At 35.0% G+C, this 26398-nt stretch overlaps 1 protein-coding gene across 4 annotated transcripts; it reads right to left on the reverse strand.

Moving 5' to 3' along the window:
• Positions 1 to 148: 148 nt before the first annotated feature.
• On the reverse strand, positions 149 to 26100 carry Atac3 (Ada2a-containing complex component 3). 4 transcript variants are annotated; one of them, XM_090106675.1, is made up of 10 exons: positions 25963 to 26100; positions 25524 to 25601; positions 24359 to 24714; positions 8377 to 8558; positions 7501 to 7557; positions 7349 to 7422; positions 5898 to 6045; positions 5062 to 5219; positions 2995 to 3132; positions 149 to 1885 (listed from the first exon to the last, which is right to left on the reverse strand). In XM_090106675.1, the coding sequence occupies exons 2-10, from the start codon at positions 25581 to 25583 to the stop codon at positions 1685 to 1687; spliced, it is 1374 nt and encodes a 457-aa protein (XP_089962801.1). In that variant the 5' UTR covers positions 25584 to 25601; positions 25963 to 26100; the 3' UTR covers positions 149 to 1684. The 4 variants fall into 4 exon arrangements, with proteins under 4 accessions (XP_089962801.1, XP_089962802.1, XP_089962803.1 ...); XM_090106676.1 differs by having other exon boundaries at positions 25524 to 25598; positions 25963 to 26094; XM_090106677.1 differs by lacking the exon at positions 25963 to 26100 and adding an exon at positions 25690 to 25839 and having other exon boundaries at positions 25524 to 25598.
• Positions 26101 to 26398: the final 298 nt, after the last annotated feature.

Raw genomic sequence — 26398 nt, forward strand, 5'->3', positions numbered from 1 at the left:
AACAGTAATTGTTAGAAGAAAATATCATATTTTTCTGTTCTATGAAAAAAATAGACTTTGTACTTATTTTATAAGGTTGATTAACTATTGAGCTGATTTCCCAATCATTATTTATAACTTCCTTTTATTTACGTTGATAATATTGGCTGACAGAACCAATTTTTTTATAACTTTGTTATAAAAAAATTGGTCTTAAATATTTGTAAATGTTATTCGCACTCACATAAATCTATTTTTCACGTATTTGTTTCGTTAATTTGCTAGCTAGCTTTTGTTATGAAATTTTAAGGAACCAAATTAAATAATGGGTAACTTTTTTTTAAATAAACCCTAAAGGAGTTAAATCGTTGAAGAAAATTAGTTACATAGCGATGTTAAATTGAAACACACGAGCTAAGCTGCGGATAGATACCTATTAGTAATATAAAAGTATAAAATATCCAACAAGAGCAACTATTCGTTGTTAAATCACAGAGCACCTAACTTAATATTTATTTACATCTTAATGATATTATTACTATAACAAACTATTAATTATTATAAACTTAGTTATATATAACTTTATTTACATAGGTACACGAGCGTGTGACCAGACTTAATAAAATTAGCTATATAAAGTTCTTCCGTTTTGTTTTTTTACAATATTTTACGATGAAAAATGTCAGCATATGCGCTATTTCCTCGGCGGAGTGACGTCACTGTGGCTATTGAAGTTTTTACTTCGTGAAATAAATACCAAATATTTGAAGATATAAATAAAATAAAACCGTCTAAGCGCGAGTCGGACTCGTGCACCGAGGGTTTCATAGAAAACCGTTTACAGCTTGAAACCTCAACGCGTTCATGATAAAAATGGTTTAGACAGACAGACCGACAACCATGTGATCTTATAAGAGTTCCGTTTTTTCCTTGAGGAACCCTAAAACCAGAGTGTGCGTTTAAAACAGCTTGAACACACACTATACTTTTTATTTACATCTCTCTCATATATTTTTTTTTTGTCTATCACCCTAATTTAACGGTATATTATCTACATTTGACTGTTTATTTTAGATGGTGCATTAGGGTAATTCCGGATTACGGGATAAAATATGCAATAATGTTATATTACGATGTAACTATAGTGACTGATTAAACAAATATGAATGCTATTGTTATCAAAACCTTTTCATTTTCATGCGATACCTTCACGATACTCCCAATAAAACGATGTTCTGAAATGGTATTCACAACTAGCTGCGCTCCGCGGTTTCACCCGCGTGGCTCCGCTCCCGTTGGTCTTAGCGTGATGATATAGAGCCTATAGCCTTCCTCGATGAATGGGCTATCTAACGCCGAAATAATTTTTCCAAATCGGACCAGTAGTTCTAGATTAGCGCGTTCAAACAGACTAATTCTTCAGCTTTATAATATTAGTATAGATTTATTTATTTGATTTGCCAACAGATGTACATCTTATATTTATAATATATTTTGACAATGTGACATAATTAGCATGCATAGCAAGATGTAGATCCAATTACAGACAAATACAATATGCATTTTTGAGTTGTATGAAATTATAGCTTCTAATCGTAGTATATTCTAATCAGAAAACATTATTTTTATCAGTATAATTTTATAGATATATTTAGATAATTGTAATTCCCCTAATGCACCACACTATACACGATATATCCCGTCTCTACCGACTAACTCTGTCCAGTTGTTCCCGTAGCACGGCGAGCTGTGCCCGTGCAGCTCGCAGCTCGCTCCGCAGCTGAACACACGACATACACCCGTCTCGCTCACTCGCGCCCGCCGCCGGTGCGTCTGTCTCTGTCTCTCTCTCCACTGCCTCCGTGTGTTCCGTTTTCACTGTTACCTTCGGGAGACTCGTACTGGCCTGCAAATTAGATAATTAATAAAAAATAAAAAACTCAAGAAATCGTTGTATTGTGTAGTTTAATTGAAGTTGGTCCATTTAATACCTCATTATGTACCTCTAGTAAAAAATCTCAGATTTAATATCGTCTTATGGTACGGGAGCTAGTAACGTTTTAAAAAAAGTTATTTTAGTATAGTTGGGTTTTTGATATACTGTTTCCCTTGCTATTTCGGTTAGAGTCCGGGTTGTTTGGCTGGCCGCAGTGGTTGCGTTTATTAGTGCGCACAGGAAAATATAAGTACTTAACTTTAAAGTCATTTATTAACGCGTAATTTTTAAATTTTTGCCTTTAGATAGATCCATCTAATATCTTATATCTAATATATATTATAAAGGCGAAAGTTTGTAAGGATGTATGGATGTTTGTTACTCTTTCACGTAAAAACTACTGAACCGATTACAATGAAATTTAGCACACATATAGAGGGTAACTTGGATTAACACATAGGATAGTTTTTATCCCGAAAATCCCACGGGAACGGGAACTATGCGGGTTTTCCTTTGCAAACGCGGGCGAAGCCGCGGGCGGAAATCTAGTCAGTCATAAATTTTTAATTGCAAGACGTTTCTTTCGTTGTTAAATAGGTGCCATACGCAATTTTTTATTTCAAAATAATTAAAATGTCATCGAAATAAGTGAATTTAATTTAATTTAATTTTCCTGTGCAGATAAGATGCGCATTAATAAACGCAACCACTGTGTTGCCGCAACAAAATCGTGCGGAACGGAGCGTTGCTACTGCGTCATCGCGGCGTCACGTCGCGGCGCCGTGCGATTGGCCGCGGATTGACCCCACTGTCCTCTACTACTTCAACTCGCCACGCAACCGCTGAGCAGGACACTCCCTCGCTAAAATTAATTGTCTAAACGCACTCTGTAATTTTGATTAATAAATTAATACGCGCAAATTTATTGTCTTCTTCTTTCGTCGTCAACACACTGCGACCAGCCAGATAGCCCGGACTAACCGAAATAGGAAGAGAAACAGTATATCAAAGAACCAACTACAATACTAAAAGTCTTTCTTGTCAACGTTGCTAGCTCCTATACGATTATATTATGTTACCGCAGCTCCATTGCTCGGCTTGGACACAGTGACGAGCTTCTGAAAGTGCTCTTTATTCAACACAATCTTGACCGGTTTCTTTCCCGTCACTAACTTCGTGGGCACCTTGCTGTCGCTCAGCTGGACTAGTTTTACCTGCTGCAATAACAATTTAATACTAGCATAAAGTAATACTAGCGGTCCGTTCCGGCTTCGCCCGTGGTACCTACATGTTTAAACTATCCTATCTCTCAAGTTGGATCGAACTGCACATGGTGTGCGAATTTTATTATAATCGGTTAAGTGGTTTAGGAGTCCATTGAGGACAAACATTGTGACACAAGATTTATATATATATTAAGATAAATAATCCAAATTAATATTATTAATGCAAAAGTAAATGTGTCCTGTCTCCTCTTCGTGCCTTAAACACTGGACCGATTTGGATAAAAATTGGTACAGAGATACTTAGCTTGAGATTTGAGAGAGGACATGACCTATGGAAACGCGACTATGCGGGTTTATCTTTGACTAAGCAGGCGAAGCCACAGGCGCAATGTTAGTATTAATATAAACATATGATAAAATTTAAATATAGCCATTTACTAAAAAAATAATGCGATTAAATTAATTAAGTTTTACCGAGCTATCAAGCTAAACACCGGGTTTCAACCGAAAATTAGTGTTGATTAAATAAATAAATTACCAGTCACGGTATTAAGTTACATTAAATAGTTGAAAAACCACGACACAACAAATTTTTCGATCGCAGAGCACTCTCTACGGGCGGCCGTACACGGACTGCTTCAAGCAGTCGAGACCGACGGCTTGAAGCCGCGACCGCGCGGTCAACTATGGACATTCATTCACTGTCTTACGCGGACTGCTCGAGCAGTCGAAACCGCTTCAAGCCGTCAACTGCGCGGTTTGTAGCGACACCGACCGCTCGAGCAGTCCGTGTACGTCGTACAGCCGTTAACTGCTCGAGCAGTCCGTGTACGTCGTACAGCCGTTAACTGCTCGAGCAGTCCGTGTACGTCATACACCGTTAACTGCTCGAGCAGTCCGTGTACGTCGTACAGCCGTTAACTGCTCGAGCAGTCCGTGTACGTCGTACAGCCGTTAACTGCTCGAGCAGTCCGTGTACGTCGTACAGCCGTTAACTGCTCGAGCAGTCCGTGTACGTCGTACAGCCGTTAACTGCTCGAGCAGTCCGTGTACGTCGTACAGCCGTTAACTGCTCGAGCAGTCCGTGTACGTCATACACCGTTAACTGCTCGAGCAGTCCGTGTACGTCGTACAGCCGTTAACTGCTCGAGCAGTCCGTGTACGTCGTACAGCCGTTAACTGCTCGAGCAGTCCGTGTACGTCATACACCGTTAACTGCTCGAGCAGTCCGTGTACGTCGTACAGCCGTTAACTGCTCGAGCAGTCCGTGTACGTCGTACAGCCGTTAACTGCTCGAGCAGTCCGTGTACGTCGTACAGCCGTTAACTGCTCGAGCAGTCCGTGTACGTCGTACAGCCGTTAACTGCTCGAGCAGTCCGTATACGTCATACACCGTTAACTGCTCGAGCAGTCCGTGTACGTCATACACCGTTAACTGCTCGAGCAGTCCGTGTACGTCGTACAGCCGTTAACTGTTCGAGCAGTCCGTGTACGTCGTACAGCCGTTAACTGCTCGAGCAGTCCGTGTACGTCATACACCGTTAACTGCTCGAGCAGTCCGTGTACGTCATACACCGTTAACTGCTCGAGCAGTCCGTGTACGTCGTACAGCCGTTAACTGCTCGAGCAGTCCGTGTACGTCGTACAGCCGTTAACTGCTCGAGCAGTCCGTGTACGTCATACACCGTTAACTGCTCGAGCAGTCCGTGTACGTCGTACAGCCGTTAACTGCTCGAGCAGTCCGTGTACGTCGTACAGCCGTTAACTGCTCGAGCAGTCCGTGTACGTCGTACAGCCGTTAACTGCTCGAGCAGTCCGTGTACGTCGTACAGCCGTTAACTGCTCGAGCAGTCCGTGTACGGCCATTGTAATGTTTCGCATTATGCAATAAACATGTAAAGCTAGTAAACAAACAAATACCTGATATTGCTGCGGGTTTCTGTCGTTAACAGCTAGCACCTTATTGTTGAGTGTTAGCACCTTGAGTGTGCGTGGCGGTGGGGGGGGAGCGCGGGGACGGGGGGAGGGGGAGGGGGAGGGGGAAGTAGTGCTCTCCTTTAGCATTAGCTTGCCTGCGTCTGGAGGACAAGTAAATTTAGGAATTAAAGATTTTTAACGGATTTTAAACGCGATTTAGTAACGACTAAATCGCGTTTAGAACTTTCTAATAGAACATTCGATTAAAATAGTTAATTTCCCAGCTAATAACATCTCAATAGTTAATTTCCCAGCTAATAACATCTCAATAGTTAATTTCCCAGCTAATAACATCTCAATAGTTAATTTCCCAGCTAATAACATCTCAATAGTTAATTTCCCAGCTAATAACATCTCTATAGTTAATCTCCCAGCTAACAACATCTCAATAGTTAATTTCCCAGCTAATAACATCTCCATAGTTAATTTCCCAGCTAATAACATCTCAATAGTTAATTTCCCAGCTAATAACATCTCAATAGTTAATTTCCCAGCTAATAACATCTCTATAGTTAATTTCCCAGCTAATAACATCTCAATAGTTAATTTCCCAGCTAATAACATCTCAATAGTTAATTTCCCAGCTAATAACATCTCAATAGTTAATTTCCCAGCTAATAACATCTCAATAGTTAATTTCCCAGCTAATAACATCTCAATAGTTAATTTCCCAGCTAATAACATCTCAATAGTTAATTTCCCAGCTAATAACATCTCAATAGTTAATTTCCCAGCTAATAACATCTCAATAGTACATTTCGCAGCTAAAAGCATCTCACCAGAGAGCACAACAGTCCGTCCGCTCTGCAGCGCAGTGAGCACAGTCCCGCCCGGGTCGGCCGGCAGTAAGGTGATGCCGTGCCGCTTTAGTAGTTGTGCTGCGTCACTCGCTTCTGTTTCACTGCTTTGTCTTGCTTGTTGGGGCGGCTGCAATTCATTATTATTTAATTTAAATCACATTTTCATCCATATTTTTATTAGTATTAGAAAGAAATATGATTTGTTATCTCTATATATTACTATCGTACTACAGATTTTTAACCTTCCAAATCTTGTAACCACACCGTGATGCTGATGAATAAATAAATTGTTTAAATGATATAAACATAATTATACTAAATTCTCGTATGTTAGTTACCGTACTCCTCCGAAACGGCTGGAGCAAATCTCATGAAATTTTCAGTGACTGAACGATATCGCTCGTTTTTATTTCATAAGATACAAAACTGTGATTTTTTTGTGAAGCTTGTTAATTTTTTGGCAATATTTCAAATTAGGAATATGTTTATAATATTTCTAAATAATTTCTAAATGTAAAAACCTCAAACTTTCTGCAATAGAAAGATAAACACGTGAAAACCCTAAATATTGTAACAATATTGATTTTACACATGAGTATATTATTGCACGCCTCATAAGCGAAGCGTTGAGGTGGGTACTACTGTCGCTTCGCGCAAAACATCTGATTTTTCAAACTTAAAATGTCTTTATGTATCATACATTGCACTTGTAAGATAATACATACACACACATATTAAGAAAAAACACTATTTTTAACATTCATGATATTTTTGATGTCATTTTTGTTGTTTAAACTAGTTAAAAAACAGTTTAAAAAAGTTCTGTCTTGGACGTCCGTGTGTCTGTATGTGCGGATCCTTTTTCTTGTTAACACGATAGCGACCGAAATACTTTACTAATCGAGTCTTTTTTTTTCTCTTACGCTTGAGTATGCTCAGGAATAGAACCCTTTCATTTTTCAGGGTCTGATTCGATGTGGTTTAATTGTTATTAAATAAACAAAAATAATAATTAATAAATAATTATTATTAAAAAAAAATTATGAGGCGTGCACTTTTGGATTTTCCAAATTATATTAAACTCTACAACACTTTCTCGTGTCAATTTAACTAAAGCTTCTGACTGAGTGACATATACAAAACTTGGTCATGTGTAATGTGAAAATTTTCGTCTGTATAATATGCAATACCGTTAGTTATTTAGGAAAGTATTTGATAAATTTTTAAAGTCTGAAGCATCATCAAAAATTATCTAGGTCAATAATACACCTTGGTGTTCCACAGATGTAAAGTATTTGATAAATTTTTAAAGTCTGAAGCATCATCAAAAATTATCTAGGTCAATAATACACCTTGGTGTTCCACAGATGTATTTTGGGCCCATTATTTAAATCACATAAATTTTAGATTCATATAAAAAATATTCTCACCTCAGGCTTGATTTCTACTTCTATCATTTTTTCCTGTTGCTGTTTTTTTGGTGTTGTTTTCGTTTCAGCAATTTCTAAAAATAAGACCATCTCATTCATTAAAATTATCACAGATTTAAATGTATAAAATACTTATAATTAAACGAAATTACTTTGTAATACGGCGAATTCATTTTGCTGCTCCTTAACCGGTTCTTCAGATGTCTGTTCTGAAAGTAAGTGACAATATACATATTTATGGATGTATTGTGATGTATATACCCATGTAGGGTAAATGAAATTTTACTAGCCTAAATTTTTAAAGACTAGAAAAAAATCGATTAATCGAATTGCTCGAAAAAAGTAATCGTATTTGTTTTAACATTTTCAGTTTTGTTATCTCGGCACAACCCGGACACTCCATATAAAATTATCATTTTGACAGTCACACAGCACACTAGCATGAGACATATTTTGTATAGAGTGCAAATGTGTGTGTTGACGCTTTAGGGTTGGCACATTTGTGACTTGCGTGTGACCCATTAGTCGATCAAAATATTCATTGCCCTGCGCCAAATTTTTAACGAATAAGTAGGTACATTCAATTCAAACAAAAACAAAACACGTCCGCGACTCGCGAGTTTTGCACGCGGTACAGTACATATTTAGAAACTAGGTTTCAAACATTAGGTTTAGATACCCATATTACTAACACATTATTCACATCACACATCTTCTTAGTTAGTACATTTCATAAATTATTTGCTTTTGTAAAAATTATTTTTGTCAAGTGTAATATTCGCTGCGTTTCATCCTTGCGGTAGTCATATTACTCGTGATCGTGCGGGGTGACGTAAGTGATCTTTTTTAGTGTAAGTATTTTTTGCGTAAGTGTTTACATTTGGCGGGAGGCGGTGTTCGTTTTGTAGCGTTAGCTACTATTAAGTATTCTGTGATCTCGGTTTCGATTCGATCGATTGATTTGTGACATATTGGTCGTTCACAAAAGGTCGGTTGTGTGCGCTGGGTGGGGGGTGGGTGGAACTCACCCTTGTGTCGGTCGAGCAGGCGCACGACGTCCGCGTGCCGGTTGCGCGCGGCGAGGTCGCGCGGCGTCTTGCGGAACTTGCAGCGCGCGCTCGGGTCGGCGCCCGCCCGCAGCAGCTCGCGCGCGGCCGCGAGGTGCCCGCGCGCTGCCGCCCAGTGCAGCGGCGTCATTTGCAGCATGTCACTACACCGTAACAAATCATACACAAACTTTGATCAATAAGTGAAGTGAAGTCCCGTGTCCCGTGTCCGTAGGGGCAGATGCATTGTACATCTGTTTCAATGCATTGATCGAATTTCTTTAGAGCGTTTTGGTCGGTAGGAATCCGACATAACCCACGGCCCCTCCCCCGGAGGCCGTGGGTATCTATGAAAGATTTCCCCACTAAAACAAAAAAAAAGGCCGTAGTGCGGACCGGGGTAAAGGTGATTTTCATGTGTTTAAAAATTAAACCTATAGTCCGACCTATAGTAGACTTTTCACTGTAACGATATCATCTATGCGGGTGAAACCGCAGGGCATTGCTAGTAAGCTTATAAGCGTCAACTTAAGGTTCTTTCTCAAAAAATAATGATAGAAACATTGAGCTATTATTACTACATATAGAGAAGACACCACGAACAAATCTGTACTACAAGCGCGGCGGCCGCGGCGCGGGGCGGCTAGTGAGTCATAGATTAAGGGTGCGTATAAAGCAAAATTACCAATCTTCTATTAGATGATACGTGTAATATTCAAGACCAAATCTAAAAAGATAAAATATATATCAAACTAGATGATATGTTCAACGATTCTGTTCAATCAAAAACATAAAATATTAAAATTGACTCGATAAAAAAAAATCACCAAGTTAGCTCTAATTTTCACACTTTTACGTTTTCTACTTGACATGGTAATACTTATTATGATTTTTTTTTCATTAACAATTATATTAAAACATTTGCAAGATATTTGTCAGAGCATTTTGTGTAATTATTTTTAGTTTTGGTTTTATCTGCGATAAACCACTTTTATCGTGACAAAACCAAACGTTTATCTCGAGAAAAAAAGAGCGAGTGGAAAAAAGTGGTCTCTCTCTATTGCCGACAAAACTACAAGTCCTACGGAAAAAAGTTCAATGGCAAAGTTGGAGGTAATAAAAGGATCTACAACTTTTGTATTAACAATTTTTTCACATAACCTCAAAATTTAGGTGAAAAATTCAAAAAACCAAGTTTTTGGTTTTTTATTTTTATCTACTTCAAAATTTATTGTTTTTCTACGAAATTTGGTGAAAACTTACTTTATTATGTCCCAAATACACTGTAATTTATTTGATTGAAAATATTTATTTTTTCGCCTTATTTTGAATTAATACCAAAAAAACAACCTAATTTTCAATCGAAAAGTCACCCGTCAAAATATCAGTTTTTTTTCAAAAACTTGGGGTGCCTTTTATTCATTGAAATCTCTACTTTCATATGGTGTAAAAAAAATAAACACCACCATAGTAAATGTTCTCAGGAAATGCATACAAACAGTCTGAAAATTAGCTTTTACTAAATCAGGCACACTTCTCGAACTACCTGAAATGTTTTTATCGACATCATTTTGCTTTTGAATATGCTGTAAAATATTAAACTTAGAACAGATAATTATTTTTCTTTTGAAATATTACCGAAAAGCCGATACAAGAGAAGATATAGAGTTCGAGAAGTGTGCCTGATTTAGTAAAAGCTCATTATCACACTGTTTGTATGCATTTCCTGAGAACATTTACTATAGTGGTGTTTGTTTTTTTTTACACCATATGAAAGTAGAGATTTCAATGAATAAAAGGCACCCCCAGTTTTTGAAAAAAGCTGATATTTTGACGGGTGACTTTTCGATTGAAAATTAGGTTGTTTTTTTGGTATTAATTCAAAATAAGGCGAAAAAATAAATATTTTCAATCAAATAAATTACAGTGTATTTGGGACATAATAAAGTAAGTTTCCACCAAATTTCGTAGAAAAACAATAAATTTTGAAGTAGATAAAAATAAAAGACCAATAACTTGGTTTTTTGAATTTTGAGGTTATGTGAAAAAATTGTGAATACAAAAGTTGTAGAACTTTTAATTACCTACAACTTTGAAATTGAACTTTTTTCTGTAGGACTTGTTGTTTTGTCGGAAATCGAGAGAAACCATTTTTTTCTCTTAAAAGCTCCCCCCTCCCACTTCCCGAACTCGGATTGACCGTAATTTATTTTTCCTTTTATTTTCATCATATTCCCCTCCTTTTCTAATGGGTTTTATCCGACTGCGATTTTTTTTATCTTTTCATTATTTTTAAAGGCTTCTACCCCAGTCTATTAGAGTTCATACCCAATACCATTTATAAAATTTTTAGTCTATAACAAATGACGCAAAATAGCGCCCGCCAAAAATTTTTCTCGAACAAAGTTTAAAAATGATTATCTAGTTAAGTAATTACCGATGAAAAGTTATTTCTTTGCACTTTGCCGCATTACTTGAATTATAAGTGCAATATCGTAACACACTCAAGGGCATATTTGATGAGTTTCATGGTTTTTTGCTTTAAAACAAACTAATCTAATTTCGTGCTAAAGCGACTAAGTGCAGTGTGGCCGGTTGACCTCTGTTGAGCGGAACCTATGTGATTTAAGCGGTGTCTTCTTCATACGTAGTAATAGTATCTCAATGGATAGAAATGGATTTTAACAGCCAAAGTGAGATGATCAATATACACAAACTAAAATCAACCTCATAACAATGAGATAAAGGCCCATTCACAACTTTGTTTTTATCGCTGGTCGTTAAATATTATTTATGCTGTATTCAGTATTATAGGTATCTAGTCTATATAATATTGTATCTCCAGCCATCAGATTCATGGCGTGATCTAATGGCAGCAGATACCAGTACAGATGCACTGAGATATCGCACAAAACCAAAGTACCCAATTTATTCTCTACAACTAGACATCATGATGTAAAACATAATATACACTGTTAATGAAAATATTATGTACTACCCGTTCGCTTCGAGTTGGCCGCTCCCACCCTTCCCGCTTCACCGCACCGCACTCCTAGACAGACCCTGCTAGTACCGTCAGTAACGCAATCACGTGCGCCCGTTCGTCACTAATATAGTAATATCGCTCCCGTTGTTTTTGGTTATGTTATTTGATCGTTTTGTTAAGTTTATTATTGTTAAGTTTTATAGGTATATTTTTTTACTGCTATTAGCGAGGAAATCGCTGAAGTAAGTAATTATACAAACTGTTTTTGTTATTTTATTTTTCGGAGTGTTATTATTTTTTTGTCAACGGTACCAGTCGATGAGCCTGTGACATCATTTTGTAACGGTCATCGACAACTCGAAGCGAACGGGTAGTATATTGTTTCAATTCACTATTCCTATTATATTTTAATTTTAATACAAATTTTGTTGATCATACTAATTTATAGTAAGTATGTATTACCACAGACTAATAATAATATACTACGTATACAACAGACGGTGCACTCCATACAAAAAAAGTTGCACTATGAATTTACGCAATTAAAGCGCCCGTGGGGAAATAACGTACTACATGTTCGATTATATCTCTTAGTCTTTTGCTTTTAACACACTAGATGGCACGTTAAACACTGACTTGATGTTCTATTCCTTCCAGAGCCACTAGATGGCACTAATGTAAATATATGTACACGTACCTTTTATTTTCAAGTCTTTGGCGTCAAGTGTCAACTGTCAACTGTCAACATAATATTTTGTACCTACTCGGATTTTTAATTATATAGACAAAGCTGACTCACAGAGTACCTACATTATTATGACTGGTATTTAGTTCAGTTTATTTACGAGATTCTGTCAAAACCAAAACGAGAAGCTTTGTTTGTTTTATGTAGAATCTACAGGCAGAAAAACGGCAGAAAATAAGCTTTATATGGTAAACTGATATTTTCTCTGAACATAAATTTTTACAAACATGATTTTTAATGATTGGTTTATGGATTTGTAACCCAATATAAGATTGTTTTATTACAGACTTATTGCTTACGTTCGCAATAACAAATTTGTTCAGGAGAGGAGAAGAATTAATCCATCCCAAATGTTAATACGATTCTCCACAAAAACATTGTAGACACAAGAAAGGGATTTCTACATTTGCTACTAAGAAGGATATGGGATCATGAAGGATTTCATCTGTTTTAATACCAGTAAAATGGAATGAGCGCCGTGGCCGTGACTGTGTTTGGTACATAAAGAATGACAAACATTCAACTTAAAATTATTATGAGTGCATTACGGGCAAACACACAATAAGTTGTCCTTTGACTAAGATGTACTTAATTTTAAGGAACACTAAAATGGATGGCTAGAATAGGTATAATCGCATACATAGTATTTATTTCTAGTCTGTTGTATAAATAATCAAAGACTACAAAATATATAGTGAACTATGTCTTTAATATTAATTCTACAGTTTACAGTGTAGTGTGTAATCTATTGTATGTGTGCGTCTAGAATATATAGTCCTGTTGTTCTACAGTTTAAGCAGTTCAATACAAGCTTACAGTCGAGTCAAGTGTTTCATTAACCACCAACCATTGCATGGCAACCCTGCCAGTTTTGTAAATTGTAGTCTACCTAACCTGACTGTTGGTTTTGATTTGTATCACACAAAGAATACTATACCAAATTTCAAGAAATAAGAATTAAATATTTGATTAACTTTTACTAATATACAGGAGCTTATACATCAAACAAGACCAAAGCAGGGCTTTGGAGAAAGTGTGTATGGACAAAGACCACAATACATATGGTGCGGACAACTGCATGAAAAGCATGCAGTAAGGGACATTAAATAAATAAATAAATAAAACACATTTATTGTCAAGATCACAACACGAGATACATTTATAAACGAAGGAAAAACAAAAAGAAATAAAAAGAAAAATAATTAAATAAAAATAATCTTATTCCTAAGAACTGTAATGTGGCAGTGAGTGACCTGACAAATGGAGCCAACTCAGTATATGATGGCAAGGTGATTAATACCTCACCACCACTGATTTTCAGTGACCCCAAGTGACTATTGGAGTTTCAGTCTAGAATTGTATATAATGATAATTTAACATGAGTATATTATGTGAAAGATATATTTCTATTAATATGATAAATACTAATAAATAAATTCATCAGTTAAAACATGATAGGTATACATATATATATATGTATAGGTAGATATAATATCAGTATGTAATTATGTATATACTTAATGTAAATAAATAAAATTAAATTATGTATATGTTACCGGAAATGTATGAAATCAAGGAATTGTATACAAATCCTAATAGTGGTCTAAGATCCGAATATAAGTCGAAGTGCAACGGCGTAATAATAGAATGAGACCAATTTTATAATAAATTAAGTGTAAGGTCAAGTGGGGGAAGTGAAACATACTTTACTTGTATTTTAACGTAACGGCATCTGATGCAGTAGCATTTCTTGCACAGTACTCTCCTTTAGCCAATGATTCATGGAGTTATGACAAACAGCTCTTTAGTCTTACCATAAGCGAGAAAACAATCAATATCTTCAGACTATGGTTTTGTTTCACTTGCCCCTGGAAAGGGGTAAGTGAAACAAACGTCAGAAATATAGTTAAATGTTGTATTTATGCAACGATTACCTGACTAAGGCAACAATTCAGAGTTTGTTTCTCTAATGTCTATATTCTACAATCAATATAAGGCTTAGTTTTAGAAAAGAAAACAAAAAAGGTATTTTGGGGTAAGTGAAACATAGTTACCATGGTCAGATGTCTCAAACATTTGTATAAAATTTAAAACAGAAATTATAGGTAGTGAAATGAAAAACAAAATAAAAATAAATTTCTTTACTGACTTAAAAGTTTGCTTACAGGCACATTAATAAAGCTATGAAATAATTCAGTTGTTGCATGTTTTACACATAGAAGTTAAAATGCCTCTTGAAGTTGCTCTGTAGAGTAGGCAGCTTTGTTCGTTTTACGTATATAATTTCGAGGCATCTTTTAGTAACCTGAAAAAAGATAATATAATGTGAGTACAATAAAACCGATCTCCGATTGATAAGCGTAATTTTTACAATTTGCCAAAAAATACCTTCCTATTTTTGATCTATCAAAATTTATCAAAAAGGCAAAATTTTAACTGATCACCAAAGTAAGAAAAAAAAATTTTCAAAAATATTAAATGATCACCAAATTTGTTACCCAATTTTATACTAAAATGCAAGCCAATTTTAAGGTTTACGTTATTAAGCAATAAAAGCAATTAATAACAAATAAAAATATCATTTAGACACAAACAGTAAATTTATGATCACCAACATTTTTAATCACGTAAAAATGTTTGTGATTTCTGATACGGGGGAAGTGAAACATACGTTTCTCTTTCCCCGTGTATTAGGTTTCACTTACCCCACTTGACACTTTTTTAGGTTTAGTTTTTACCAAAGCCAAAACTCAATTATCCGTAGGATTTATCGAAATATAATCATTGGACTCGAAAGTACATACTTTTTACTCAGTACTTACCATTAGGTACATTTAAAACACTTCTTTTAAAACTTTTACGAAAACCGAAAACATCACTCCTCCAACTCGTGTTTTGACAACTGACAGTTGAAAAAATTCTTTTTTGTGTATTGGTGTAGAAAATGATGATAGCGACATCTATGTTTTATCAATAAAACCACATCGCCATTCTGTTTTACCGACTAAGAGCGAAGTATCGATACACTTATTAGTTTTATAGTTATGAATGAGCGTTTCAGTTCCCCCTGAGTTTCACTTACCCCACCTGACCTTATTAAAAATGGTTTGACTGGAAAAATCCTGGACAGGATATTTTTTATTAATTATTAAAAAAAATTATTTTCATTTTTTATTAATTGCAGTTTCGAGATAATAAAACAAACGTTATTTGAAGACTTTTTAACGAATGGGTCTCAAACTAATAGGAAATGTGTACAATGCCGATGCCACTTAGGAAATGTATAAAATATTGTTTAATAAACTATTTAATGCATACATATCCTAGTAAATGTATAATCTTCCTTGGAATTATATATAATTCCAATATCGTATTAGGAAATGTAAATAAAGTAAATGATTTCTGTAATAAAACACGTTATTTTTTTTTATTATAGCACTTATTGAGACAATCGGGTAACAGTCTTACCGTAAAATAATAATAATATGTTCATATTATCTTACTAATTAACATTTCTTAAATCAACTTATATTCAATCAAATCAAATTTTCATTTATTTAAGGGTGCTATTACCGATTTTTACCAAAAAACGCTATTTTACGGTACCATTTTAACTCAAAGCAATTACACGTGAGAACAAAGTAATATCTTAATTTAAAGATAATATATTCAGATCTACGATCATCTTATAAAAATTGTACGACGTCATACAAAATTGTCGCTGAAATACGATTTTCCCAGCACAATGATCGCATAAAATGCAAAAAAATGGGGTCTAAAACGGTACAATTTTAAGAAAATTAAAAGCCTAATCTATCTTCTTACCTATAAATTATTGAGGGATATACATATAGTCCTTTATAGATTCTGATAATTTTTTTGTATCTAAATCAAAATTTTATTTCAATTATTAGCTAATTTAAAAATACTTGTCGATTTCTTCATACATTTTGCTCTCGCGGGTCGTCAGACCGCGCTCAGAAGCGATCTTGGAAGGACGGGTGTATCGCTCCTCGTCCCAAAAATAAAACGAATTAGAAAAAGATTACTGTGCGTGCACTGTCGTTTTCGCGATTTGAAATATTTGATACTTTATAAGAGTAAACTGTTTATGTTTCATATTCCAATTATTTGTAATTTAAAATTATGTTTTAAAAATGACCTTGCCTGAGATGCTCTTTTTTATGGGTTGTTGAATAGATTGGTGGGGTGAAACAATTCAAGATGGCGTCGACGAAAATTTGACTTTTTTTCGTGATGGGTGTCATTTTCAAAGTTTTTGGGGTAGCTATTAACGAATATGAGGTCAAAACTGAAATCCAAGATGGCGCTGACGAAAATTGTACATCTTTTCGTCATGGGTTTCATTTTAATGGTTTTTGGGGTAGCTATTAACCAATATGAGGTCAAAACTAAAATCCAAGATGGCGCCGACGAAAATTGTACATCTTTTCGTCATGGGTGTCATTTTCATGGTTTTTGGGGTAGCTATTAACCAACATGAGGTCAAAACTAAAATCCAAGATGGCGCCGACGAAAACTTTTACATATTTTCGTCATGGGTGTCATTTTCATGGTTTTTGGGGTAGCTATTAACGAATATGAGGTCAAAACTAAAATCCAAGATGGCGCCGACGAAAAATTTGACATATTTTCGTCATGGGTGTCATTTTCATGGTTTTTGGGGTAGCTATTAACAAATATGAGGTCAAAACTATAATCCAAGATGGCGCTGACGAAAATTTGACTTTTTTTCGTGATGGGCGTCATTTTCATGGTTTTTGGGGTAGCTATTAACGAATATGAGGTCCAAATTATAATCCAAGACGGCGCCGACGAAAATTTGACTTTTTTTCGTGATGGGTGTCATTTTCATGGTTTTTGGGGTAGGTATTAACCAATGTGAGGTCAAAATTATAATCCAAGACGGCGCCGACGAAACTTTTACATCTTTTCGTCATGGGTGTCATTTTCATGGTTTTTGGGGTAGGTATTAACCAATGTGAGGTCAAAACAAAAATCCATTATGGCGCCGACGAAAATTTTACATCTTTTCGTTATGGCTGTCATTTTCATGGTTTTTGGGGTAGCTATTAACCAATATGAGGTCAAAACTATAATCCAAGATGGCGCCGACAAAACTTTTACATCTTTTCGTCATGGGTGTCATTTTCATGGTTTTTGGGGTAGCTACTAGCTATTAACCAATATGAGGTCAAAACTGAAAAAATTGTATATCTTTTCGTTATGGGTGTCATTTTCATGGTTTTTGGGGTAGCTATTAACCCGTTTGAGGTCAAAACTAAAATCCAAGAAGGCACCGACGAAAAGTTTGACATCTTTTCATCATGGGTGTCATATTTTCATGGTTTTTGGAGAAGCTATTAACCAATATGAGGTCAAAACTATAATCCAAGATGGCGCCGACAAAACTTTTACATCTTTTCGTCATGGGTGTCATTTTCATGGTTTTTGGGGTAGCTACTAGCTATTAACCAATATGAGGTCAAAACTGAAAAAATTGTATATCTTTTCGTTATGGGTGTCATTTTCATGGTTTTTGGGGTAGCTATTAACCCGTTTGAGGTCAAAACTAAAATCCAAGAAGGCACCGACGAAAAGTTTGACATCTTTTCATCATGGGTGTCATATTTTCATGGTTTTTGGAGAAGCTATTAACGAATATAAGGTCAAAACTATAATCCAAGATGGCGCTGACGAAAATTAGACTTTTTTCGTGATGGGTGTCATTTTCATGGTTTTTGGGGTAGCTATTAACGAATATGAGGCCAAATCTAAAATCCAAGATGGTCATCGAATTTCAAGATCGCGTCATGGTAATACTGTCGCGTTATGGAGCAAGGCGGCGATTTTGGTATCTATGAATCTCGCCAAAGAAAATTCACTCCTGCCACTTTTTTCGGCACACACGTTCTTTTTTATTTTATTCTCTTCGTTTAAATGTTTTAGATAAACTATATTTTAAATATAGTTTAGCGAATATATTTAAAGTTAATAATATCTGTCAGAATATAAACACAGATGATGATTGCCACAGACTTGCGTTTTATATTACATTTCTAAATTCTAAATATGCATTTCAATGTTCTTTAAAATTGTTTTTTTAAGTCTTTCTACAAAACTGTAGTTGTTTACGTTTTTGTTATTTAATTTAAGTTTACTTTAAAGGAGTAAGAAAAATATACCTATTTATCGACGGTTACATTGGGGATTTGATAATACCTACATAGCTATCCCAAAAACCATGAAAATGACACCCGTGTCTAAAAGTTACATCTTTTAATTTTCGTCGGCGCCATCTTGGATTTTAGTTTTGACCTCACATTGGTTAATAGCTACCCCAAAAACCATGAAAATGACACCCATCACGAAAAAAAGTCAAATTTTCGTCAGCGCCATCTTGGATTATAGTTTTGACCTCATATTTGTTAATAGCTACCCCAAAAACCATGAAAATGACACCCATGACGAAAATATGTCAAATTTTTCGTCGGCGCCATCTTGGATTTTAGTTTTGACCTCATATTCGTTAATAGCTACCCTAAAAACCATGAAAATGACACCCGTGTCGAAAAGATGTAAAATTTTCGTCGGCGCCATCTTGGATTTTAGTTTTGACCTCATATTGGTTAATAGATACCCCAATTACCATGAAAATGACACCCATGTCGAAAAGATGTAAAATTTTCGTCGGCGCCATCTTGGATTTTAGTTTTGACCTCATATTGGTTAATAGATACCCCAATTACCATGAAAATGACACCCATGACGAAAAGATGTAAAATTTTCGTCGGCGTCATCTTAGATTTTAGTTTTGACCTCATATTGGTTAATAGATACCCTAATAACCGTGAAAATGACACCCATGACGAAAAGATGTACAATTTTCGTCAGCGCCATCTTGGATTTCAGTTTTGACCTCATATTCGTTAATAGCTACCCCAAAAACTTTGAAAATGACACCCATCACGAAAAAAAGTCAAATTTTCGTCAGCGCCATCTTGGATTATAGTTTTGACCTCATATTTGTTAATAGCTACCCCAAAAACCATGAAAATGACACCCATGACGAAAATATGTCAAATTTTTCGTCGGCGCCATCTTGGATTTTAGTTTTGACCTCATATTCGTTAATAGCTACCCTAAAAACCATGAAAATGACACCCATGACGAAAATATGTAAAATTTTCGTCCGCGCCATCTTGGATTTTAGTTTTGACCTCATATTGGTTAATAGCTACCCCAAAAACCATGAAAATGACACCCGTGTCGAAAAGATGTAAAATTTTCGTCGGCGCCATCTTGGATTTTAGTTTTGACCTCATATTGGTTAATACTTAATAGATACCCCAATTACCATGAAAATGACACCCATGACGAAATGATGTCAAATTTTCGTCGGCGCCATTTTGGATTTTAAATTTGACCTCATATTGATTAATAGCTACTCCAACTCCTTGAAAATGACACCCATGACGAAAAGATTTCAAATTTTCGTCGGCGCCATGTTGGATTTTAGTTTTGACCTCATATTGGTTAATAGCTACCCCAAAAACCACCCACATTTGCAAATGTGTTTGCTAATTAGGAAAAGTTCAGATTTAAAGATATAGGTAATGTGACGAATTTAATTTATTGCATTCCGACTGTTTCTCAGAATAACATACATTTACTAAGAATTGCATACAAATACAATGCCGGGTTTAATATATTGCCGGTAACATAATATTATGTATGATAATAATTCTTAAAGTATTTTATAGATACATATTTTCTTAAAAAGCTTCGATATATGAATAATATGTATACAATATACAATAATACAATTCATATTCAAATTGTTGTAAAATAGTCACACTTTTTTAAGTTGGTTGAATTCACTAAAATACACATAAGGATCGTACCTACTAATAAAAGTAACAAAATGAATTTTTAAAGTTCCCAGTAATCTTCTGGAATCAATTTCAATAAAAATATAAAAAAAAATATCAAGTATGAAGATGGTCTATAAAATGGATTGCGCTATGTTTACGTGAGCGTGATGTCCCGCGAACCACGTTGCGACGTTAAATACCTAAATTTGAGTAAGAGCGGGGGCACACGATGCGTTGCGGCGCCGCACCGCAAAGATTTCACCGTGTCAGTGGGCACACGAGTGGTGCGGCGCCGTAACGTTGTTCTGTCGCAGCGGCGTCGTAGCAGCGTTGCACAGCGTGTCCTTCCTTGTGACGCAAAACAACTGAGCGGTGCCGCTCCGACGTCGCACCGCATTCACCCCTCCCCGCCTCGTCTTGGTGGTTGCAAGTCCGGTGCGGCGCCGGAGCGCATCGTGTGACATGCCACAGATATTTCTATGTAAAGACGACGCAGCGACACCGCTCCGGCGCCGGACCGCCGCCGCAACGCATCGTGTGCCCCCGCCGTAACGCAGATTTGTGACATCAGTCCCCTCGTCCTGCCGTCCCCGTGTACATGTCGCAGTTGGATTGTATAATCCGCCGTATTACAAACGGCCGGCATTTTGTAATATGCCGAAATTCGTCTTTTTCAAACATTCTACAAAAAGACGGTCGCGAGCCGACGGAGCCCCACTTCGTGGGGCTCCTATTTCTGTATAGTTCTAAAAAACACGAACCTAACCTAACCCACCCCCTTATCCAAACCAAAAATTTCTGATTACGAATTTTCGGCATATTACAAAATGCCGGCCGTTTATAATTCGGCGGATTATACAATCCGATTGCGACATACATACCCCTCGTCCCGCGTACCTTCCAATATCTTAGATGTTTTACATTTCCGACTGTTAGTTAGGTAATGTATGGATTTCCTAGGAAATGTGTACTATAAAATAATTTATTTCACACATTTCCATGCGATTTTAGGAATTACATACATTTCCTGGGAATTTTATACAATGACGGATTACATACATTTCCGTTAACATATACTTACAATGTTTATAATTATAATGATAAATAGGCAGAAAATAACGGTCTATATAATGTTATGTTATATTATAACCAGTAAATAAAATAAATATTTAATTAAAGTTTATGTGTAAACTGTAATTCGATACAAATGCAGGGTTAGAACAGGATTTTAAAATATGTCTCCGGTATTGGAAACGAAAATTATTATAATATTTGTCAAACTGGTTAAATGGTGGTGGAATGTTGTTCCAACACTTATGGCTCTTTCAATTTATGCGTTTCGTATCGGACCGCTAGTCGCTACAGTGCCGAAGCTGTGCGTTTGTCGTACGGCGCACGGCCGGTCGTTTGTTTTCATACAAAATGCACAGTGCGGCAACAGCGCGGCGTCCGTACCGCGAACGCTCGACAGCAGGACGGCAATCTACAGATCACCCATATTTGGCAATCTCGCTTCACCTAATGGCCTTGTCTGTTCAAGCCGAAATGAATTTATTACCTACTGCAAAAATTAAATAATTTAGATTACCTGGAAAAGACAAGGAAAATAAACTTTAAACAAGTGTTCGACCGATTATTACCAAGTAGGTAAATAAATTAATGACAAGACAAGGTAATTAATGCTAATAATTTCCTGAAGAAAACATTTTTTTCAAAATTTTCACATAATAGGTACTAGTACCTAACTAGACTCAAAAGTTTATGATAAGTCAATGAATGATAAATAGAATATGTTTAAGTAAAATGAAGTAGGTAGTTAGTTTATTTTACAATAAATTAATCTTATAAATTACCAACTTTCATTCTACGGCTTCAACCGTGTGCCTTATTCAATCCCTGTTCCTACACCTTGAATCCTATTTATGCAACAAAATTGAGATGTCCTTTTTCAACGTAGGTATGTACCGTGTATGTATCAGGGATGTAACGGAGGTAGTTTTATCGGAACCGAAATCGGAATCGGAGTTTTCAAATTTGGTTTATCGGAATCGGAATCGAAATCGGAATCGAAATCGGAGGCAGGGTCAGTTTGTTTAAAGACAAATAAAACATGATTTATAGTCAATTCTTTTCATTTTTATTTTTTATTATAAAATAAAAAACAACTGTGAAAAAAATTGGCATAATTCCAAATGAACAAAAGATAAAATTAATGAATTTAAAGTTTAATTAAAATTAAAACCCAAAGTAGCGTGTTACATTTGGTGACATTACAATAAATGAACAATAGCTAAAGCAAATTAAATCAAAATGGACTCCAAAAGTAATGTATTGTACTTTATGAACAAAAGCTTTGATGCTTTGTAACAACTAACAAGTGAAAAAATAATTGATTATAGAGTGCACGTAGTGGGGGTCGGGGGATTCCCCGCGCGACATGTATGAACCTGTTCGGTACAGGCCGTCGCGCGCCGCCCGCTTTGTTTCGTTCGACCTCCGATTAACATCCGATACAAAAGTATCGGAACCGAAGTCGGAACCGAAAGTGTAATAATAATCGGAAGTTCCGACTTAACGGAACCGGAATCGAAGCTCCGTTACATCTCTAGTATGTATATCGAAATTTCCGTCAAAATCGGTTCAGACGCGTGCGGGAATACCTATTTTCTTGTGGTCCCACTATTTTCTATTTTGTCCTACTATGACGGAGTAACTTTCGTATTTATCTATAAAACAGAAATGATTTGATTGTTTGTTTGTTTGTATTGGATAGGATCCGAAACTACTGGATTGATTTGAAAAATTATTTCACCATTCGAAGCAAAAATTATACCTACCTGATGAACATAGGCTACTTTTTATAACGGGAAAATACTTCATTCTTATGGGAATCGATGTCGAAATATTTAATTTTAGGCGCATAAAGTACTTTTTATAACGGGAAAATACTTCATTCTTATGGGAATCGATGTCGAAATATTTAATTTTAGGCGCATAAAGAAAAAAAACGCAAAGCATCATTCAAAACCTTTTCTACGGTTTAAATCTCAAAATTTTTTGGTTCATACTTCATATAAAGGTAATCTGATAGGATTATTTAGAAAATAAAACAAGATGACGTAGTTAGGTAGGTATTTAACTTTAGTTTCGATTTATTATCATTATGATGATTTCTTGATATTCTTAACGACGCGGTTGGCGCAGAGGTAAAGTAACTGCCTACTGAGCTGACGGTCCCGGGTTCGATCCCCGGTCAGGGCAAATATTTGTGTGATGAACTTGATTATTTTTTATAAAATATTAAATTATATTTATCATCGTCAAGTACCCACAACATAAGCCTTAATTGAGATTACTCTGGGACTAGGTCGATTTGTGTAATATTGTCCTTTAATATTTATTTATAATTTATATACTTATAATTAAATGTGACTAGAAATAATATACTTACTACGGTTTAAGTATAGGTTGTATTATGTATATTATTTTGTAATGAGATCTTGCAATCAAATATTCACACAATCTCGCAAGTTTTCCGACAATTCATTTTTCGTATGAAAACGATCAATACACTAGGTACCTACCTAATATAAGCCGCTACAGGAACGCGGTTAGTAATAATTAATAACGGCTTTAACCCATTTACAATATTTTTTATAGGTACTGCCATGGTACTGCAAAGGCAATGAGGTTATGTATTAAAAACGTAGTACATAATATATTATTATTAGTCTGTGGTCTGTGATATTATTATTAGTCTGTGTTAAAAACGTGAAAAGTAACGTAAAAACGTCTTAGTGCCATCTAGTATTCGTTTAGCATCGCCAAATCGGAGGAGAATAACTTGTTTATAGTAGTTTCATGAGATGGCGTTGTTTTGAATATAAACTTTTCTGTAAAATTAGTTAAAATCGAGTGAAAATTAAATTAAATAGGTAGGTTCCATTTACAAAAGTATGTAAAAAATTATAAAAAGCAATGAAATTGCAATTAAATCTAATTTTGTTTCTTGCTGGTTAAAATGATACACTTAGCGGCATCTATTGGTAGACGGATGGCATTAATCGTCTTTTGTATGTAGTGAACCAGACATGGTATTACTGAAATAATTTCTTAATAAAATATTAAAATTATTATTTGATGAAATGTGATTATTTGATTTTTTTTTATTTGTCAAATTATTATTTGAATTGACGAGCAGAATTAACTATCTTGTACATACATTTTATACATAGGAATACACACGGAATACAAATAAAATGTATAAAGTTATATTTTAATATTTTCTAAGATATTTTCAATTTAAACTTTAAATATCTATAACAAAACAACACTCACCGGCAATCAATACTAGCTCCATGATTAATCAGCAGAGTGATCACCGATGCATTGCCAGCATGAGCGGCCATGTGCAATGGGGTCCTTTCCACTTTAGTTCGAGCGTCCCTACTCACACCAGCACGTAATAACACTGCACAAGTTTCCACATGTTTGTTAGCGGCAGCCAAGTGTAAAGGCGAGGTGCCAAGCCAGTCGGTTGTGAAGGGAGCGCCCTTAGCCATCAATTCTAGTACTTCAGCGGTGTCGCCAGCTCGAGCGGCCAGTAACAGCCTCCGACCAAGCTCCACCGCTACTGAAGAAGTCTGTACCCTTATTGTTGTTGGTGTTGCACTTGTGCTGCATGTTGCTTCCGACTGAAATTGTAATTTGATATTTTGGATTTTATGCTGCTAAAAAACATAAAATAAATATGTTGTTTTCATAAAAATAGAAATAGTTTGCATTGGTTAAGTAATTGTATATTGTATAATATGTATACTGTGAAATTGAATTAAAGTTTGTTCAATTTCTCTTAGACGGTAATCTATATGTCACATGTAACTATCAGTTAATAAAAACATTTATATGCAACAACAATATGATTGCTATCCATGATTTTGATTGACTAAAGTGTATTAAATACATTATAAGTCAAATACGATAACAATTTTGTTAGCTCATGTTGCATAGCGTTGATGTTATGTGGCACAAATATGGTACCTATATAACATGTCCATTGTCCAGCGCTAGAAACATTAAATTAAAATCTTATTTTCATAATTAATGTAGTTTTACATGTTCTTATTCAAGTACCTACATAATAGAAGTAATTACATAGATATTATGTCCATAACAGCAAGGCTTAATATAACATCCAGTTTTGATTGTAAATAAATGACAACCATTGAATAAAATATTTTAAACACAATTTTAAAACACATTAACAAAATGAGTAAAAGACATTGAGATGTAAAAGATAAAAATCTGTTACTATAGATTCTATACAATATATTGTATTAATTGAAGGCTATCCAACTGTATCTTCTTAATGTTTAAAATAAAATCTACTAGTATGTAGCAGCCTTTATACCAGATAATTGCATGTGCTATAAAACATTAATAAGGACTTGCTAACCTACCCACAAGAATATATTGAAAAATAAAATAAAATGTAAGTACTTACAAAAACTGGTGGTGATGTTAATTGAACCAAAACATCGTCCGCACAAAACTCTGAGGTCATCTTGACCTTTCACTTCTTCTGAAATTAATTATTGAATTAAACTTCATTAAAATTCCAAGTTTTAAAATCGTGTAAACAAAAACTAAATACAAATTATATTTATAACCCCAATCATGTTATATCCATTGTCACCGTGAAGTATTTAGACAATATTGTTCTAATCATAATTTGCCCTTTCTGTAGAATAAACATTTTGTACGAAATAATAAAAATATCTTGCTTTTCTATTTCATACTTAAAACAGGATATGGATAAATCAGAGCGAGCGCCAAGCACTTTCAATATGAGATACTTCCTTTTCCTGTCGTAATGTCGACGGAAGTTATTTTATTTAGTAAGAAATGGTTTTCTTTTTTAATGATGCGAGCATTAAACTTACTTTTAATAATTACAAAAATATTCCGAGCTTATAAACACATTATAGCTTTGTATTAAAATGATATTACACACCAGAGGAAAATGTCAACATATTTTATACATTTTAGTGATAGGTCGTTTATCGAGTATCGACTTCAACATTATGCCGCGAAAATAAACGTCATTTTTTAGAATAAGTTAAACATTAATTTTCATTAAATTTTATGCTGTTTTGCTTTTCAGAACAGGGAAGTGTGAAAATTATTTTATTTACAGTTAAATGGGTTCAATGAAAACATATATTTGTATTTTATTCATTTTTAATCATAAATTAAAGCTACTTTCCCTTTACTTTCCTTTTACACGCATATAAATTATTTTCTTTATATAATATTTTATATTAACTTATTACGTGAGTAATAATAATGTAACTTCGTTTATACTTAATATATACAATT

Source organism: Colias eurytheme, chromosome 10, assembly GCF_061535395.1.
Source record: "Colias eurytheme isolate Ceu_HAF_F1 chromosome 10, ilColEury1 Martin Lab GWU primary, whole genome shotgun sequence".
NCBI classification, from domain to species: Eukaryota; Metazoa; Arthropoda; class Insecta; order Lepidoptera; family Pieridae; genus Colias; species Colias eurytheme.

Coding starts and splice junctions, on each gene's coding strand:
- Atac3 (XM_090106675.1), bottom strand. CDS start 25,583: ATGACCTCAGAGTTTTGTGCGGACGATGTTTTGGTTCAATTAACATCA. Junction 7,558..8,376: donor CCTGCTCGACCGACACAAGG/GTGAGTTCCACC, acceptor ACTTACTTTCAG/AACAGACATCTGAAGAACCG. Junction 5,220..5,897: donor ACGGACTGTTGTGCTCTCTG/GTGAGATGCTTT, acceptor CTTGTCCTCCAG/ACGCAGGCAAGCTAATGCTA.